The following is a 20,015-nucleotide window of genomic DNA, read 5'->3' on the forward strand; positions in this document are numbered from 1 at the left end:
TGCACGCGCGAAACCTAAAACTCTCTTTCTCTTTCTATTTCTCTCTCGGCCGCGCTAAAATATCGCGCGCTGGCAAATCATCTGGCTCAGCCGGCGAGATAACATCGTTAATCGGGAATTAAATTATTTCGGCGAGCCAAAAGCTATTTACCACCCGGCGTGATTATTTTCCGCGGCCGTATTTCGTGCGCGCGCGCAGAGAAAGGAAATAATGAAACGAGCGAGAATTATTCGGGAAGTATTATTCGTGTGCGCGCGCGTTTCAATGCACGTCTGATCCGCGATTAATCCGTCGCAATTTACGCCTCGGCGACCGGCGCCCCCGCAAATTCGCGGACCGCAAATCAATGATAATCCCTCGATCGACATGTATATTCGCGCTCGGCGTGAATTTGCAACGCTTTTGTAAATCGGTCCATTTCGTTGTCCGCCCGCGGCTACGGCGACGTATAAAAATTATGGAGACGACCGGATATATGTATCGCGCATGGTTCGGCTTTTGCGATTCATTGCGTGACATGGACGAGAATGTCTCGGTGCGATACGCTTAAAGAAATCAAATTTAATATCATTTTTTTTGTCTCAATAAAGGCCCATCTACATAAGTCGCAAATGCAAAACGCAAACGCAAACGCGGACGTTTCTCTCATTTTTTTGGTTTTTTCCTCCGTGTTTGCGTTTGCTTATGTAGACGGGCTTTAAGCATTGAAAGAACTGCGAAACTATAATACTCAGGGAAATGTTCCAGTTAGAATTCTAAATATTACACTTAAATTATATCGCTGTTTTTTGTATCTGCTAAAAAATTGTCTGTCACGTAGAATTTATAGCAGCAATATTCTAAGATTATATGCAAGAAAATATAGATCTCATAATCAAATATGATTGGAGTCTGGATTGGAGTCTGGACTGATTAAACGTCAGTCATCATAGAGAAATTTTCTTGCTAAATTTGACAAATAATTTAGATATAATTTCTGTCTCTGTTATCTATATTGATTAGATACAAAACATATGGTATCCTAGTGCTTACTAATCATTTATCCGTTTTAGCTAATTTTTCGTATCTAAATAATTCTCGCTATAATTGCAAGATTATTTTTTTTCAGTGAGTAATCAAACCCTGTATTTATTTCGTAACAAAGTTATAGTTATTTTGCTTTATTATAATAAAATAATTTTTTTTAGTAAAATTGATTATTATTATTAGATTTTATAACTATCATATTTTTATTATAATTAATGGTTGCAAAAATTATTTCTTGCTCTTGAAAATTTTTCGGTTTTTACCGCAGATTTTCCGCGATAACTAACTCAATTAAGAAAAAAAACAAAAATAAAAAATCAAATTTAAGGGAAAATATTGAGAGGGAAGCGAAGGGATTGCGGGTAGGTAACAAGTGGTAACCGTGCTTGTGACACGCAACAAGCAAACTCCGATATAACCGCGACGTCGCTGAAGCGTTTGGATCGCTCAAGCGTCACGGATACTCCCGTGGAAAGTTAACCGGAACTTAAAGGAAAACACGGGGAGAACTTACGTTAATCCGATTACGCGCGATACGAGATAGGGAAGCAGTTCGGGAGGTCGTCCTTAAACGGGGCAACTTGCGTCATTTTGCATCGCCGCGGTTGCCGAGTTCGCATTAACGCGCGCTATCGTCTATCTTTCGGCGAAGTTGAGGACTCGGTGATTAATACAATAAAATCGGAATCGCGCGCGATAGAAGTGGAGTTTTCTTTCTAATTCCGTTACAAAAAAACGCCGGTTATTTCGATGTGAATAAATGCGTCTCCGTGAATAAATGCTTTTAAACACGACATAATTGTGACAATGAATAATCTCGTCCGAATAGTTCCTCTTCATCGCCTTGCGCTTAACTTTGAAGTCAGTGCTTACGTTATTTGCAATTTTATAGTGTTTGATAGTAAGTCACTCCTGTTCATTCTGCTCGACAAGAGTCGGCCGACAAGAGTTCATTCTGCTCGGCCGTCGAGCTACCTTCCTGACGTTTAAGCTGAAATGTAAACGCGCATTACGCACAATGTGTCGTCGCTGCATTTAATCCGCCGCGCAACGGTCTCAGTAAAAAAAATAAAAAAAAAAAAATAAAAAAAAAACGAAACCGCGAGCGAGATGATGTAACGTCGACCATATCGAAATATCGATTATCGCTTGTGTCGATATACATTTTTTAGGCAATAGGCTCTTGTCATTTCGGTCGATATCGCCATTGTAACGAGGATCCGATAATACCTTCGCGGCGGCGACACGCATTATTCTATCACATTTTCGTGATAACGTACGAACTTTTTTCTACGAAATATATTAGCATATACTAATAAATATATATTAGACTTTATTGTGCTCATTTTATGTTTCGCTAACTTATAAGACGTACGAAATGCGCGTTCGGACAGACAATTTAGACAAAATCGTCATCTACGATCGGACGTTGGTGGCGGCTGCCCTCGTATTATTCTATAAGAGAGAGAGATATAATTTTCTGAAAATATTTAGAACTGAAAGCAAATGTGATACGCATTTGAAATATCCGGGACGCGTACGATAAATTTAAACTTCTGTTTTTCTGTTTCAAATGTTATTTCGGATGTCTTTGAAAAGCCGGATCAGTTGCAACGACGGATATGTCACAATGGAAATGTTTATGTCTCCGTCAAAAGCGGTTTTCCATTTTTAATGCGCTGAACAATGAACGAAGTGAATATCTGAGAAGTCTTGTTTCTAAATTTTCGTCCCCAGTCGCAGATCGAATTGTATAATTATTAAACGTCATCGTGCGATCCGCGCGAAAGACAATTTGATCGTATAAATATCTCAGTGATTTTCTTTCTAATTTCTTCTATTTCGAATAGTAATACATTTATATTACATACGATATGTACTCTTTTTTTATATTCTTTATATTATTTTATATTGTTTATATTGTTTATATTGCTACGTTTGATTTGGATAAAATTTTGAAGCTATAAATTGCCGTACTTTTGCACGTACATACGTCGTCGCATCTGTCGCATAATAAGCGTCACAAGTAATATTCCGCCAAGTGAGCGATGTCCGCATCACCGGACGATTTCCGTCCCGTTTTCCGCAAATCGCACCGCGACACATACCTTTATTTGCGCCCCGCATCCCGCCGGACGAGCCTATCGAGCGTTGAACGACGAGAAAGAGAGAGAGAGGAGGAAGCGGAAGCGTTTCGAAATATCGACAGAAGGCAGATTTGACACTCGTCGAAAATACGAACGATGCGAATGGGCGGCGAACAAAAGAATTAGAAGCCCCGATATGACCCCGCGAGCCGTCAAAGATTATGAATGGCTAGACTGATTGCGATCAATAACAGATCCGTCCCGAAACGTGGTGCAAACTGAACAGTCAACGATCCTCGCTGTTACGAGCCTTTTTGGCACGCACGAGACATACACTTTGGTGTATTTTAATTGTATCGCTGGAAAAGTTCAATCCAAAGTTATATAAACCCCCCATCGGTATATTCGCAACATTTACGTCGGTCTCTGATCGCGAAGCAAAGAGAGAAAGAAAGAACGGCTTAAATTCGGGGCTTCCCAATCTCCGAACATTTTCCACCTCTGCGCCTAGGGCGCCGATCTCACGTACGTCGGAAATACATCTGGCGCGCGCGCGGAGAGATCACGCCCGTCGTTATCACGTACGGGTCGTTAAACCTACCGTGTCGGTCGTGAACTTTCGAAATAATTGCGAATCCGTGGAATTCGATTACCGGCCTTCGTGTCGCGCGCCCGCGCCGCGCGAGGGGAAGAAACGGGTCATGGCGGCGAGGGAGAGAAATATGGAGGAAGAGTGAAACGCGCGATCGAAAATGCAATCCAAAACGCGGCGCAATTGCGATCGCTCGCGCCGCGTTTATATACGCGCGAGCGTGTCCCCGTTTTTCAAGGGTAGGAGGGGGCGCGCGGGATCCTTGTTCGTTCCGTCCCGCGCCGTGTGAAACTTTCATATTGTAACGGCGAAACTTTTCGCCATCGAAGTTTTGTCGCTTTTCCTCTCGCACGACGAACGCGGCGATCGGTAAGGCGCGGGATACCGATCGCGCGTGTGTATGTATCTCTGAGGCAGAGAGAGAGAGATATCGAATGGGAAAGTCGAAACACGTGGAATAAGTAACTGGAACAGTATATTCCTACCGCTCTCTTCGGATCGTAGGTGAACGAGTAAATAGATAAGCGAAAGACAAGAATATGGAATAAATTCGGGATGGCATTTTATGCTACAACGAAAAATTAATTAAAGTTTTTATAAAACTACGGTTTATTTCATAGAATCGGCTATAAGCAAGCGAGTGTAATTTCTGTGGTATAATTTCGTGAAATCAAAGCAGTCGCGATATATTTACCGTTGTGCATTTATTGTACTGTACTTTTAGAAAAATAGTTACATGCTCTATATCTCCACTTTTCTTACCTTCCAGTTTTAATAATAATACTTTATCCCCCTGCATAATTTATAGGAAGTATAATTCCGTTTCTAGAACTGTGTGCTTTTGTTTCTTATCGAGTAATATATTTCTCTGCTACAGATAGTTTTCTAGACAGATTTCTAGAGAGCTACCTCTTATAATATTGGATAATAATAAAAAACTCGCTTTCTCCTTCTCTTCTCTTTTTTCTTCGGCTGCAATAATTTCTCTTTTAATATTATTATACGTGCAAATTGATATTAGATAACAAAAGAAGATAAATAAAATACAGGGTTACACAATGGATGATCGAATATTTGCATTGCCGTTCACTCTTTCTCAAATCGAATTCTCTGTTCGATTCTGCATTCCCTTGAGATCACCGGGTAATCCCTCTTCTCTCTATAGCACGAGTGTACAGAATGTGAGTTTGGGCGGTGATCGGGAAGAAATTAATGAACTGCATCGCCGCCGGTACGTTAATGCATGTCGCTGAAGCGAATGGAGGAGAATTCTCTGAAATATCATTCGCGTTTGTTATATCTCACAGATCGTTTAAACGAATTATGCCATTTGCGACGGAGAGAAGTCTACCGGCCGGACGAGTACGACACCGATGAGCCCTGCGAATGATATGACCGCCGCTTTTAATTGGATTATTGGATCTGCGACGATAACGAGGAAGAATGGTATGAAAGATTGGCGTTTTTTTATAACTGTGCCCGATTCAAACTGATCGTTCGCGCTTGAAATTGCGCGTAACTCGATTCGTGTTCCGTATAATCGTTTAGAAATTAGTAATGCTGTCGGACTGATATCTTTAACACTTTCCGCATTAATACGCAGAGAGTGCAAACTCGCGAAGCGTGATTTATATGATTTTTATTAAATATTATTTAGGTTTTTGAAATAAATTTAAATTTTAAATATATTATACGAATTTATCAATCTTGATTTAAAGTTTTTAATTCAACATTAATTACTAAACAAAATAGCAGAACAAAAATAGCAGAACAGTTGTTTAATAAAATCATTGTGAAAATTAAAGATATAAAATATAAATAAGATTAAAGAATATAATTGGTGTAATTTTATTTATGTATTGCTTTTTAATTTGCATCAAAGTTTTGTTTAGATAGTAAATTTTCTGTTTATTGGTTAATATTAATCTGAATTAAAAACTATGAATTAAGAAGTGAAACAAATTTGTTTATTTAAAAATTATTAGAATGATTTATTCTGATAATTTATACATAAAGTGTATTATAATTAAAAAAATTTTTTACACTTAAAAATTTATTTTAAATATGGATAAAATAAAATAACAGAATCTGTAAATATTCCGTTATTTTAACATCAAACGAAAATTTATCTCTAAATCTCTGAAATAAAGTCCCTTTGGAAAAAAAGTTTCGAATTTTCTCGCAAATTGAAGCTTGAATATATTGTCATACATGTACATAAAACGTGAAAAAGAAAGAGAACTCGCGGAGAATTTAATCGGACAGGGTACAGAGATATCTCAGATTGAAGTTGTCACTATCTAACGTGAATCGGACTTCTCTTCTTTCTCGACTGTGGTGAACGCCGGGTCGAATCTGGGTTGCGAAAGGATCGAACGGCGTTGGAACGGCGGGGTGTCGTGTCTATTAGAACGGGGCAAGAGTTTTATTGCCAAGCTGATAACGGATGAGGAGTTTTACCTCCTAGTCGGTGCCATGATTCATGAGTCCTTCGCGAAGGATGTAGAAGAGTACGATCCACTCTCCGCTCTTTCTTTCCGTCCGCGGCTTCATCTCCTTTTCCCTTACCTGCCTCGTAAAATCGGCTGAACATATTGTGCTTGACTCTCATCGTGCTTTACCTACGTTTACGCAAGGGTTCTCAACGTTTTACTCGAGCACTTTTTTCGCTCAGAATATCTATTCATTTCGTTTCTGTATTTAGAAGGCATTACAAAGGGATAGAAATCCAAACGACTTGATAACGCATTCTGAACATTTCTTCAATAAAAATGGCATATAAATTTAGCATATAAAAGCAAAATTTTTTATATAATTATATATAGTCTGAAAAATTGTATTTAATAAATGACGTATTATGATTCAATTTTGTCTCAACTTCTGAAAATATCTGTTTGCATTGAAATGACAATTCATATGCCGTCTTACAATATACTGCTATTTATTATTAATATTATGTCGAAATGTCGAAATAATTCGTTTTATAAGGTTATATTTACAAGTTATTAACCCAAAATTATATTTGCAAAACTCTCAAAATATTTATTATTTACTTACATGTCAATTAATTAAATTTATGCATACGCATTATGTGATTACGTATAATTCACAAATTCTCAAATTTTCTTACAGATCAATCTTTTGTAATTTAAAATATCATGTACACAATATATACATGTAAATTTAAATCGTATATATGTGTTAAAATATTCGTTAAATACTTATGTTAAAATGTTGGAGATCTCAAGACTTAGGGGCTTGGAGAAAACAAATCTGTTTTCTCCCGTATTTCTGCTACATCTATTTCGAAATAGTGAGCGTTTATTTCGTTGATATTCACATTTCCAAGAACAAAACGTTGAAAATTATCGGCCAGACCTAATAGCTGATCCCGAATAGGTGAATATTTTAGCCCAGTTGTAGATTGCAATTTTTCAGGGCTTCGGATGATTTCGACCTTCAAACAAATTAATGTTTTATTTTATAACGATGAAATTGTATTAACAACTATTAGATTTAACAAATCGTTAATAGAATTCAAAAAAATTTATCATCGATTGTAAAGTATTGCGTCTGGATATCTTACCGTCTTTTTATTACATTTTTTACAAAAGTTCGTGCCTGCAATAGACACGTTATTAATAAGGTGGTAAAATATTGTCTCTTTCACTGATGCCAACGCTGTTACTTGGCTTGGTAGTTCAAGCGCGAGTTTAATTTGTTTATTAGCCTTTGCTTTATTGGGACATTGTAGGACCTGCTTTATTTTTATCTTGTAGATTTCATGTCCCGATATAGAAGAATAATAAAGTTCTAAAAATATTTATAAGAGAAACATAAAAAGATTATAGATATCAGCAAAATGTCATTGATTATTTTTAAAAAAATTTTCTATGTTTTTTGGTTTGTTATTAGCACGCACAGCATAAATGTATTAATATTAACGTTAAACAAGAAAAGGAAATTACTGAGAAGCAATAAAAGTAGTACAAATATTAGTTAAAAATTAAAATTAAATTTAACACCTGCCACATGCAGTATAACTTCAAATAGTATAATTAAAACAATATTCTTTATGTTAAAAAGCGAGTACTTGCCATCGCCAATGATTGTCACACCAAGGGGACCACCCACATAAGTAATATTGTAACCATTTATACTGTAAAATGTATCAGTCGGTTTCATGTTATCAGCTTCGATTCTGCACATACGCTTTGTAGATGAGTCATATACCACTAAACCGTAGCCTTGCATTTCAGCCATTATTATCTGTGTATATTTATGTGTGTATTGAATCATTTAAATCGTACAGAATACAGAGATATGTAATTAAACGTGTAGCTAAATAATATTTGCACAAACGAATATGTAGGTATTACTGTGATTAAAAGAGAGGTTATACTAACAATCGCTTCGTCCAGTAACCGACTGCATTTTCCGGGAACATAAACAACAGGCGTTACTAAATATCCAGAGCCCATTCGGTTAGTGGCGATATGAAGTGGGATGTTAATAGTTTTGACTAGCGTGTCATCTTTCAAATCGAAGATCAATACTTTTGGATTGCAAACTTGTTTGGGCCCGATTTTGCCGTTATCCAGAACAAAAATGTGATTGCATTGAATCTGAGGTGAAAGTAAAAATTCAATTTCATGTAATGTCATCAAACTGATTATGTATTACAAGCTGCATATATACATATATACAGCTTGTAATACATAATAAACCGTTGATCATAAATAATAATGTACATATAAATATAAAATGTGATAATCGTTAAATTCGGATGATATCAATACTTACATACACTCGATTAACGTTTACAATAGTATTGGGTTCACAGCTACTATCATGGAAACTCCAATCTGGATACGGACGTAAAATTGGACCTCCTGGTCCTATCTGATTAGTTACTGTCGCCAAAGTAGCAGGTGAATCAGGGCCCATTTCTCTCGGCGCAGTAACGAATAATCTACCATCTATAAGAATTTTATTTCTAACTGGAATTTACTGGAGAAGTTCTACTAAAAGATACATTTACTTTTGCGAATTTCAGTAACAATGCTAATTGTTGCATTAACGATATTGAAGTATATATCATGTATATATAATAAAACGTGTAGATCACATGTAATGTATATTAGTTAAATTATTAACCGTAAGTCTTCGATAATAAAAGTATTCATATTTCCGTACAAAATCATTTCAACTTTTTCGAACTCTAGTCTCTTGTATTAACCTACCTCTTGCTTTGTCCACATCGTATAACAGGCATTTGGTTGGATCGTAACGGCCAGAATTTATTGCGTCTATTTTCTGCTCCGGACTGTCCCATTCAAAATCAACATATTTCCATTCCTTTTTAAAATCCACTTTAATTCCAAAGCTTGTAATCGCCATCGACAGAATTAGCAGGGCCAACAAAGACTGCTCCATTTTTTTTATCGTAGCGGATAACTTACAATGTTGTGCTGCTCAAGATTAAAACGGGATTCCCCGTCAGGATACGATTTGTTTTGTGAATTAAAATTCCGAGATATATTGCATAGGTGTCTTTTTAATCAAACATTAATTAAAAAGTTATTCTATTAATAGAGTTGTTGTTTTATCTTCACTGTAACTAATTTTTTGATGTAATCACAGCGAAAATATTACAGTAAAATGCTGCCAGAATCTCATAAGTTTATTCGCATTATTTAGATTTTCGGGAGAAAAAAACAGTTCTGTGTCCCAATTAATGTTTCTACTTAAAGTTTTCGCAACAAATCGCATTTGCTTGTGAAATGCAATCATGCTAATTAACAAATTTTTGAAGCTGTGTCTTAATGATTAGGTCTATTTTGATTTTTAAGCTTTGCAATAATAAAATAATATATTTTCTATATAGACACGCATATCACAAATGGGAGTGCGATGAAAGTCATTTGTCTTTTGTATTTTTTTCTTTCCGCAGTATATACTGCAGTAAAAGTTTTTAAAAAATATTATGTATCCTATATTCTCATAATAATACCGTCATTAAATAACGTATATAACTTTAATTGTAGCTTCATTAAAAATCTTTCGATTCGGCTTTATTATAACAATGATATGTAATTACGCTAAGTACGCGTGCATAATTACATTTAGTATCTTATCAATGGCGCCGTTAAAAACGGAAAGTAATGCATTTTTTTTTTCAAATTGTAAAATAAAAATCTCCCTGAATTTTTCTGAATCAAAATCCAAATTTGCACTTGATGTCCTTCGTTAAAACACGTAACTACACTTTCAATGTATAGTGATATATTTATTATTTTTAATTGTAATTGTTTTGCGATTCAATTATATATTTTTATAATAGCACAGTTATCATGCTCTTTTTTATGGCTTTAGTAAAAAATAGATGAATTTTATGCGTAATTAATATGACACATTAGCGTAATAGAGAACCCTTGATATGAGGAGCGCACTCGCATCTTTGTGAACTCAGCATGACTGCCGCTCTTTCGACGATCCGTCGAACCGCAATCTCAGGAATTCTACTCTTCGTGTTTGACATTGATAGGGTATGCATCGCCTCCGACTCGCGTTTGGAAAAGTATGAGCAGGGAGAAGGAATGGCAAACGAGAGCGATGAGATTGCCGCGTGCGCTTAACGAGACGTCGAATAAAATGCAGGCGTTATATTGCCCGTCGCGATTTCGCATCTTTGATAAATGATTTTCGTACTACTCGCTGCTCGCATTTATTTAGTCCCGTTCCATCAATTCGCGCGCATGCGAATTTTATGCACGATTAGATGTTATAAATATAATTGTAGTTTTTGACTATTTAAGGGCGGCAATTAGGAAATGTGTTATTATTATTAAAATCTAAATTTCGAAGAAGATAAAAAAATGATCAGAATCTTTGAATGCCGTAAAACGGATATCTAAATACTTTAGTATACAGTTTTTACTATCTTTTTCAGCGATATTTTTAAAAACCATCTTTATATTATATCATTTTTGTCGTTAAAGTTGACAGAATCGTATTAATAAAATTATAATATTATTATAGACATTCCCTTGATAAAATCTACTAATAAAGCAGAAAATTAAGTTATTATACACATTTTCTCGTCAAGTCTATTATAGGTTTATTTGTAAGTACCTTCTTTCAGAGTAAATTATACTACAAGTACATATCAGACGCAAACGACGAGGGCAATTTAGAGCAGAATGCGTGTACTGACGATGGATGAGGAGGGTAGGAAAGTGATTGAAGGACATCTCATAGCCGTGGGCCGAGCCCTGATTGGTTTGACGGGATTTAGCCCCTGTAATGCCAAACTCGACGTCTGCTGTTGCGGTCGGCTCCGGTCGAGGCATTATCGGGGGTTGTTAGGGCTAGTATACCGTAAACATGCCTCTCGTTCTAAACCGTCCGACGTTTTGAAACTTGCGTAAACGTCGAGCGATTTTCGTAATTGGGTCGAAATTGCTTATAATAGTTTACACCTTAAAAAAAAATTGAAGTTTATATCGCGACAGTAAATGGAATAACATGTGCTTGAACGAGTTACGAGTATCAAAGAAAGCAAAAAGAAAGTAAAAAAAGGAAAAAAAGAAACATTTTTTAATGTTAAAAATGTTATGTGTATATAAACAAGGTTTTTTTAATAAGATTAAATAAAAGACTTAGAGAAAAAATCGCAGGTGTTGAATCTTACTAATTTTGAAGAACTGCAAAATGAAAAATTATTGCAGTTTTGTATTGCTTTCTGAATTGTTCTGTTTGAATTTTCTTTTTGCTTTTTACGCACACATGAATTCGTAATTCGTATGCTTCATTAAAAAATATAAAATAATTCTAAATATTTAAGGAATTTTATTTTTTCTTTACGATAATATGGTATATTATAATATTCTTTATAATTAATTTTTTTAAATTGATAATAAATCGAGAAATATAAATAATTGTTGGCGTTCAATATATCATATACAGTGTTTGTAAGATGTCTTGTTTGATTTCGAGGGTATTTTTAAGGCGCGTGCAACCGTATTCGCGAATGAATCCGCGTATACGGCGATCGTATTTCTAGGGTTCGTGCCCATCTCGTGCCCTCTTTCGTATTCCATCCTATTCGAAAGGGCTGCATTATAAATCGTGTGAAATCCAAGTGTCTGACCTCGATCGGCAGCGGTGAATCTCGCCGTTAGAGGGTAGAAAGACGAAAGAGAGAACGAGGGACGCGGTCGGGGGTGTGCGAGCGGAAGAAAACCGAGTGAGGGAAAGGAGATTGCGGGAGCAGAGGGAGAATCATCGTGCGAATTTTACGCTAACCCGATAGCTGGTTGGAATAGATTACATCGATCGGCAAAATCTATCTATGCGCGGTTGACGGTTCTGTAAACGGTCGAGACATTGTCAGCGCATTGCGCGTGCACCATTCATTCCGCGATAACCGCGTTTCCTTTTGCTGACAGGTTGTAATTAAGTAAAAAAAAGTATTTTTTATTCGTATATTATTTTGCAAGAGAGTAAGAGATCGAAGGGTAATCGAAACAAAAAAGAAATTAAAAAGTTATTACTGTTTTGTTCTCTTATATTATAATTTATAAATTGTTATTAAAGGGATAATTAATTAATTAATTTTATTATTATTTTTTTATTGTTTATTTTAATAGTCTATGATTTGGATAACCACCGATTTATCATTAATTTTAGATAACCGTTTCTAAAATAATATATTTAAATTCGTATATTTACAATTTTTTTTATATCCCATTCAAATATTCAGAGAAATCGCTGCAAAAAAATTCTATTTTTTCTAATAAAAAAAAAATTCCACATTTTCGTACATACATTTTATAACAATATTCCGACATCTATATGCAAATGTAGACGTGTGGAGAGTGATAAATTTTGCATATCTCTGACCACTTGCCTTTTAATAAATATAAAATACATCTCGTCTTTATATTACACGAGACAATTACCGCGATTACACGACTCTTATGATTTCAATCGTAAAATTACTTTACGCAGGTCAACTTTGTATTTAATCACGTTACAGCTTACAATGCCTTGCTTACGATATAATCGTGCGTTAAGAATTTTCGTATGTTTCTTTGTACTGTCGCGGTATATAGCGCGAAACAATGAATTTATTCTACTTTTGAACTCATACCTTTACAATCTCGTTAAAATACGCGGTAATTAAATTAACTTTTCTGCGAGAAAAATGTTGCGCAGCCGAGAAAATTCGAGCTTCTGTAGATATTCTTATGCACAGAATTTCAAGGGAAGAGATTAAAAATTTTGCAGCATGTAATATAACACCTACGGAGATTACAAAAAGAGTTTTGTCTGACATATGAGATATCCGTCTGTCTTATCTCATTTAGGAATTTCTTGAAATACATTCTTTAAAATATTTCGGATGAAAAAATATTTTAAATTGAAGAAACTAAAGCTCCCATGAATAAATCAGAAGTAATTAAAATAAATAGAAAGTTTTAATAACTAAGAAACGAGCAAGCTAAAATGTGACATGAAATCAACGAAATTAATATTGATAAATAATAATTTAATGTCAAATAAAACACAAAATTAAAACGTTTTGGACTGCACAGTTTTTTTCAGTTAAAAAATAAAGGTTGTTACAATAAGTTAAAATTTAATAAATTAATAAAAATCATATATAAAAACTTAATTTTGTCAATTACTAATTAAATCATGAAAAAAACTAAAAAGTCTAAAACAATGAACGTTACATAAATTATGTCGCATATAATATCTCCGTAATCAATACATCGCATATAAAAATCTCGGCGCATGTTTTACCTTCGCTTTTTAAAACATTTTTAATTTAATATAGCTTGATCGTTATTGGTGATCCGAAATTAAAATTTCTTCGTTAAGCAATCTTATTTTTGTAACTTCGCGTACTTTTTTCAGCTATTAATGATCAATATATCAAAACGCAGCTAATGACCAAAAGCTATTTTGTGTAATTGTTTGAAGTTTCTATAGCTGATACAAATATTTCATTAAATAATATTATATCAAGTTATTATATAATCAGTGATTATCAAATTGAATTATAATACCTATTTTAATACGCAGCAGAATATGTGTTATTATAACATCATTCTGATTGCCGTTTTTATTGTAACAACAATGAAGTTAATCTCAGTTGGAATAAACTCAATGAATTTACTAACTTTTTTTTTTTATAACTCGCGTTCATGTCGGTTACATCGGGCAATTCTCGTGCTTTCGAGACTCCTATCGGAAAACGCGCTTATTTCGCTTCCTCGAACTCCCTCGCAATTAGTCGAATTAATTACGCAGCATTATAGTACGAATAAAATGCGATCTCGGCATTTTCCGCGTCGCAGCCGCGCGAAATTCCTTGTTGCGAATAGCGACGGTAAAAAGTTTTCCCACTCCGCGATCGCGAACTTTCCGAAAGTACCCGCGCTCTTTCTCGCAACGGATCGGAATACTTCGGATCAGCGCTGATCGCGGGCAATTATGTTCGGAAAAATTTTTGCACCGGGGAAATTTACAATCTGCACGACATTCCCCGCGAATTTCGCGAGACGCATTGCATTGGCCGGTGTTAAGATACACACTGCAATGTGATAAGATACACCCTGATTCCCCAGTGCTCGTTTCTTCCTTCAAAATTTTCGAAGAAAAATCATTGCGATTCTTCACGTGAGATTACAATTTGGCTTTCGTTCTGTTGACTTTCGTTTCTCTCGTTTTCAGCAGAGCGAATGAGTAAATCAGTGTGCCTCGCTAGTTTTCTCTGGTATTGAATTTCTTAAATTAGTTTATATTCTTCTCGCGGATACGAGAGAGCGCGAGATTGGAAACTGTGCTGAAAATCGTTATTGCTCGCCGTGCCAACCGTGACGGCGGAAACTTTCCTCGTAACACAACCGCAATCAGCGGGCCGCGACAGCGTGGCCGGACACGCGCGATAACCGACAATGAAATAAGTAATCGTTATTACCGGGATCATTCTGAGGAAAAAAAGAGAGGAGCGGGGAGGGGGGGAAGGGGAAGGGAAAAGTTTTAATCACGTCGGGACGACGGGTCGCAATTAACGGAAACGGGAAAGAGAACGGTCAAGTGCGGCGGGTCAGGCAAATTGACAGGAAACGGGTAATTCGATGAATTATGATTAAAATGAGGTAGGGAATGTTTATATATGTGTATATATGTGTATGTACATATTAGAAGTTTTATTATAGCTATCGGAGTTTTCATGTATGATATCTGTAGAACGAATTACTGATGTGAATACACTGTGTGAATCACTGTTATTCTCTTTCTTTCTCTTTTGTAAAATTCAAATTCAGATAAAATACATATGAAATTTTTTTAACGTTCAGTAGCTAATAACCTTCACAGTTCAAACGAATCTCTCTTTTTATAATTTTTTACCTGGAGAGTTATGAATTTGTTCTATATACAGTTAATTGACGAATAAAAAAATACAAAACTGTTTTGTTTTAACAGAACATGAATAGTATAGAAATTCTACGAAAGTGTATTACAAGGCAACGGTGCTCGTCCGAATAACTCCGAAATAAAGAAGCTTCTTTGTGCTTTCTCGATTGCAGAAATAAAAAAAACTACATATCGCAGGGTCGATGGAGCTATTGAGCCTTTACGAGGTTAATACTTTCCGCTCTTTGCGATACGCGTCGCGCGTTAGAAACAGTCGATAGATTTAATGATCGATAGTTATCTGTATTACGAGTTAATAATAGCCCGCCACACGCGCAGTGAAAATTCTCTACCTCCCGCGGCTCCCAAACTCCAACTCCGACCGACGACGATAACGGTAATGATTACGGTAACGATAACGTACGCCAAGATAAATTCCCGGGGTGGTTTTGCGCGCATACATCGGCGGCGGAAACGCGCCTTTAAAGGGAGAGACCGTAGATAAGATATCTGCGATCGCGGTCTCTCTTAAAGTCTGACTTATCGCCGCGCGAAGAAATGTGGTGAAGGAAGAGTTTCTTTATGTGTGTCCACGTGTCGGGGCGTACCTACAAAACCGCGCGTGGATCAGATGTCCGATGTACGAAATAAAGGATATCCAACGTATCTACCTGGTGTCCCCCGTGGTTTATATTTTGTGGTTCCCATAATAATGCTTCTACGATATCGGAGATGAATTTTGGGAAGAAATACTATTAGCATGGAAATTGCGTTGTGTAAAGGACTGAACGCGAAAAGAAGAGTTTTTATAATCGATTCCCTGACATTTAATCGTAACGGCTGGTTATCACACTTTACGCTGGTTGCACACACTACCGAAGTTTTCGATATTGAAAATTTAATTCCTAGCGTGTTTTTGCATCTCGGTGAACAACGCTGGAAAATGATGTTACGTCAAAATAATGAAATAGTAATCGAAATAATAATTGTGCTTTTAAAATTCACCTGTTATTGTTAACTGAATTAAATCGTGTTGATGTTGGCGCGATATATTTTGTGTTCGAGTCGCCGCCGCGGAAAACACGGTGTGTTGGGTAAATTGGAAAAATAATGAAAAGGCACGAAGCGCGAGAGAGACATGTCGTTTAAAAAATTTGTCGGACAGGAAAACATTTATAGTTACATTATTTAGGGATGTTATTCAATTATTATTACTATTTAATTTTTTAAATAACATCTAGACGAAGGAAAATCTATTCTGTATGTGTTGACTGTCTCTGTATGTAGACTCTAAAAATATTTTCTTTCGAAATGATGTACGTGTGTGTGGACAAATTCTTGACTTTTCTCGTTTATCCAGTTTTGCGTTGAAATTTATCGGATATTTCAGTTTAGAGACCACTGGGTTAAGTATGCTATCTGGACCATGTCACCGTAGGTATCGCTGACGCGAAGGGTGAAGTTTCCGCTTGCAAATTGTACGTCACGCAATTCGTCGACGGCAGAAACTAAACCGGCAACGAGAATCTGGTAAATTTAGTTGCGATTGTGGAAAACGAGAGTTGTAGGACAAAGGAACTTCGTGCTCGCTGGCGGTAATTAACTGCTGTATCGCAAAGCACAGAGACTATTTAACGCGTCCCGCTGTTAACAGATCGGCGAATTCCAAGTTACATTTTTCGACCGCGCGTTTGTCGACTTTCGTACTCGGTGCACTGCTGTAAACTGAAACTACGGCCCTTTTTTATATCGAGTCTTCTGACAGACGTGTCGCTTTATTTTTAAATTTGACACAAAGTATCCCGTTTATGTTATTATAAAATGTATCCGGTTATATTGATCCGCTATTGGATATTACACTTTACTGATTATACAGTTATTGAATATCGCGGAGTTCGTATATCTCTCCTCTTGTATTTATTTTTCCCTGTTTTCGCTTTAGGGTGGATTTGAAAATCGATGCCGTTCCCTCACAATCCATCTTTCTTTCTACTCTTCTCAAGTGCACCGCGAATACGGAAGTATCCTGGGCACGTGTTTGTACATGGTAATGCATTCCGCTCGTTCTAAACGCAAACAGTCCTTATCTCGGCGCTGCCATTCGTGAATTAAATATTGCGCGGCAGAATAAAGTGCACTCAGATACAAAATTAATTGCTAAAGTTTCTGCGCCGCGCTTACGAACGCGCGCGCGCCTTTTTACACTTTGTATGCAGTCTCGCCGTTACTCTGCAATACCTGTTCTCGACAAATTACTTGATGAATGTAAAATCAATCTTTCCCACGCGAAAATTTTTGCGGAATGATCTAATTACCAGATTATTTAACGTCGAGACTTGGGCGTCGAGACAAGATTATATTTAATTTATTATTATTATACGCAATTATAAAATTTGTTACACAACTGTTAGAGTATTCATACACGAAGAAAATATTGTAGTAAAATTAAGTATAGTAATTTATTAGACGTAAAAAATTGACTGATTGTAGAAGAACATTGTTATATGTACTTATCTTTTTTATCTACAACATAATTTAAATATAACATAATGTTATAATAATTTAACAATAATAACTATATTTTTGCCTTTCAACAAAATGCAAAAAAAAAAATTTATTTTATATTATAGTTTCTCCATTTGAATAATCCTTCTGTATATAAAATATTCTACCTAGTACTACTTTGAAAGAGTTCATGTTTGTGACTAAGAAGTCAGAAACAAATCAAGAAAAAGTCCGTCTTAAATTGGCCGACAAACTCGCTATCAACGGGAACAACGGTAATCGCTCGGGGGATACCCTCTACGGAAAACAAGCGACCGCACCGAGTTGGTCGCAAGTTAGCGAGGCGCACTTAGTATACCGTCGTTTATTCTTTTTTTTTTGTATCCCAGCGGTAAAACTCGTGGCGAACACCACGATAATTTCATGCAAACGGCCGCGAACGACTCGCGGCAACGAGCTGGTGGTGCCTGCAACGAAACGCCGGAACACCCACGAGTTATCGTCATCGTGCATCGCGGCGGTCAGCGATCGTGTCTGGCTGATGGTTTATGAAGGTTGCACCGCATGAGCGGACGATTCGCTCGACCGTACATAAAAATATCTTCCGTCGCGCACGGAGTCTCTTTTTAGCGGAACTTTTGCCGCGCGGAACGCTGCCGCTTTTTGGAGCGGCTCGGCGACGCGCGTTGCGGTGTCCTCATTAATGAGTACCTCTCGTAATTATACTCGTTATATTCTGTTTGTCCCTGGGCTAAAACACGGAGAAGTGCTGTTTACCCGAAAATCCATGTCTCTATTTAGTTTAAATTCTCTTCTTCCAGATAAAGAAGAAATCTCGCAAGAATTCCTGACGAGAACTAAACGGCGTGTTTAATAATCTTTTGAAGATTTAAAGTTTTCGTATCATATTTCTTTTGGGAATAGCTCTTTTTTTTCCTAGCTTTAATTCATGAATGTGAGCGAAATGGAAACTTGACTGACTTTTAGTTAATTGTGTTAAAGAAATTTTATTAAATCGATACGTATAAGAAATAATCTATTAATTTCGAATTTAAGTTTTTCGAAATACTTCATGAGAAATACTTCTCTTAAATAACGTTAATAATCGAATATAAAGCTCTTTTATATAGACTTGTGAATATGATTGATGATAAAAAAACACTTTTGCCTTTCGAAATAGTTCTACGAATCAGTCATAATTAAGGTATGCGAAAACGGGAGAGAGGAAAAGGTCGTGTTTTTTGGCAAAATAAAATCTGCAGTATACTCTTGCACGGTCGTACTTTTCTGTTTATCCTCATTACTCAACTTTTGCGAGCACTATACTGCAGTTTGCGGCGTGTAGCTTCTGTGTAAAACATCGTGGTGCTTTGTGCTTTGCTCCTTGTAATCTGTCAATTTCAGAAACGCGCGCGCGTTCTCTACTTCTCTATTGCTTTTAAAATCCACTGAGAATTTTGTTCGTCATAACTATACGCTATTTTCAATTATCCTTAAGCTGGCTCGTGTGCTCGCTGTTTCCACGAAAATTAAGCCTTGGTAACTTTTCTGTTTTGCATGTATCGTAACTGAAATTCACGGTGTACCCGCGCATGAACATTCATTGTCGAATAATTTAGTTGGATCTTTTATGCCTGTTAAAAGTTATTATTGGGACATAAAAAAAGAATAACTCTGCAAAAATTGAAATTTAAACCCACAAATATAATTGTATTTTGACCGAAACGGTAGTATGTTCGTTGCGAAGCAACGTTATACTTTCGTTGCGAAAGCAAAGCAGAATATTTATTAAAATACATTTAAAACAATTTTATTTCTATTGTATACCTTGTTTCTAAATTTGTAATATTTTTTGGTGAAGTTCAAATGTTGGCATCATATTTTATGAATATAATTGACCGTCAAAATTATTTGTTGTGGCAATTGCTTTTATAGAACTAAATTATTATTAAATTCGCGCATTTGGTGTTTATTGAGCTTCATTGGTTTCAATTTTATTAGAGAAATGATGACGTATAACTTTACATTTGCGATACGGTTGCATTTATAATTATCCATTGTACAGAATTATAAATATTTTATAATTTGGTTGTCGAAATTTTCAACGGCAAAGATGAAAGTTAGTTGTTTATTTTCGTTCTCATATCTATTCGTGAGCGTCTCAGTGCAATCAGAGCCGCAGAGTCAGATGACGTAATCGCTCCAAGACGATGCAGCCGCGGGACGAGACTGCAGCTTGCATTCAACTTGCTCTCCGCGAAATTACGGAAGAAAATGCCGAGTGAGATGAAAAACGCGCGATTAAAGAGATCCGCGAGAGTACTTCGCACAAGTAATTCTCAACAGAACATCTCGCAGAGGAAATAAAGCCGCG

General features: G+C 36.2%; 2 protein-coding genes across 2 annotated transcripts in view; both read right to left on the reverse strand.

Annotated features, from left to right (window-relative positions):
• Positions 1–20,015, reverse strand: part of LOC105453866 (neural cell adhesion molecule 2-like) — a 99,366-nt gene that overhangs the window by 58,484 nt on the left and 20,867 nt on the right. The gene's annotated exons all lie outside the window — the stretch shown is intronic.
• The window catches only part of LOC105453864 (major royal jelly protein 3-like), a 33,137-nt gene continuing 19,844 nt past the window's right edge, over positions 6,723–20,015 (reverse strand). Inside the window, exons 2-7 of the mRNA XM_011696129.1 lie at positions 8,950–9,177; positions 8,510–8,685; positions 8,113–8,331; positions 7,804–7,975; positions 7,293–7,519; positions 6,723–7,163 (exon numbers count right to left, since the gene is read on the reverse strand). Coding sequence (XP_011694431.1) covers positions 6,957–7,163; positions 7,293–7,519; positions 7,804–7,975; positions 8,113–8,331; positions 8,510–8,685; positions 8,950–9,142 — 1,194 coding nt within the window. The 5' untranslated portion in view covers positions 9,143–9,177 and the 3' untranslated portion in view covers positions 6,723–6,956. The remainder of the gene's footprint in view (positions 7,164–7,292; positions 7,520–7,803; positions 7,976–8,112; positions 8,332–8,509; positions 8,686–8,949; positions 9,178–20,015) is intronic.

This window comes from Wasmannia auropunctata, unplaced genomic scaffold (genome assembly GCF_000956235.1).
Source record: "Wasmannia auropunctata unplaced genomic scaffold, wasmannia.A_1.0 LD335994.1, whole genome shotgun sequence".
NCBI lineage: Eukaryota > Metazoa > Arthropoda > Insecta > Hymenoptera > Formicidae > Wasmannia > Wasmannia auropunctata.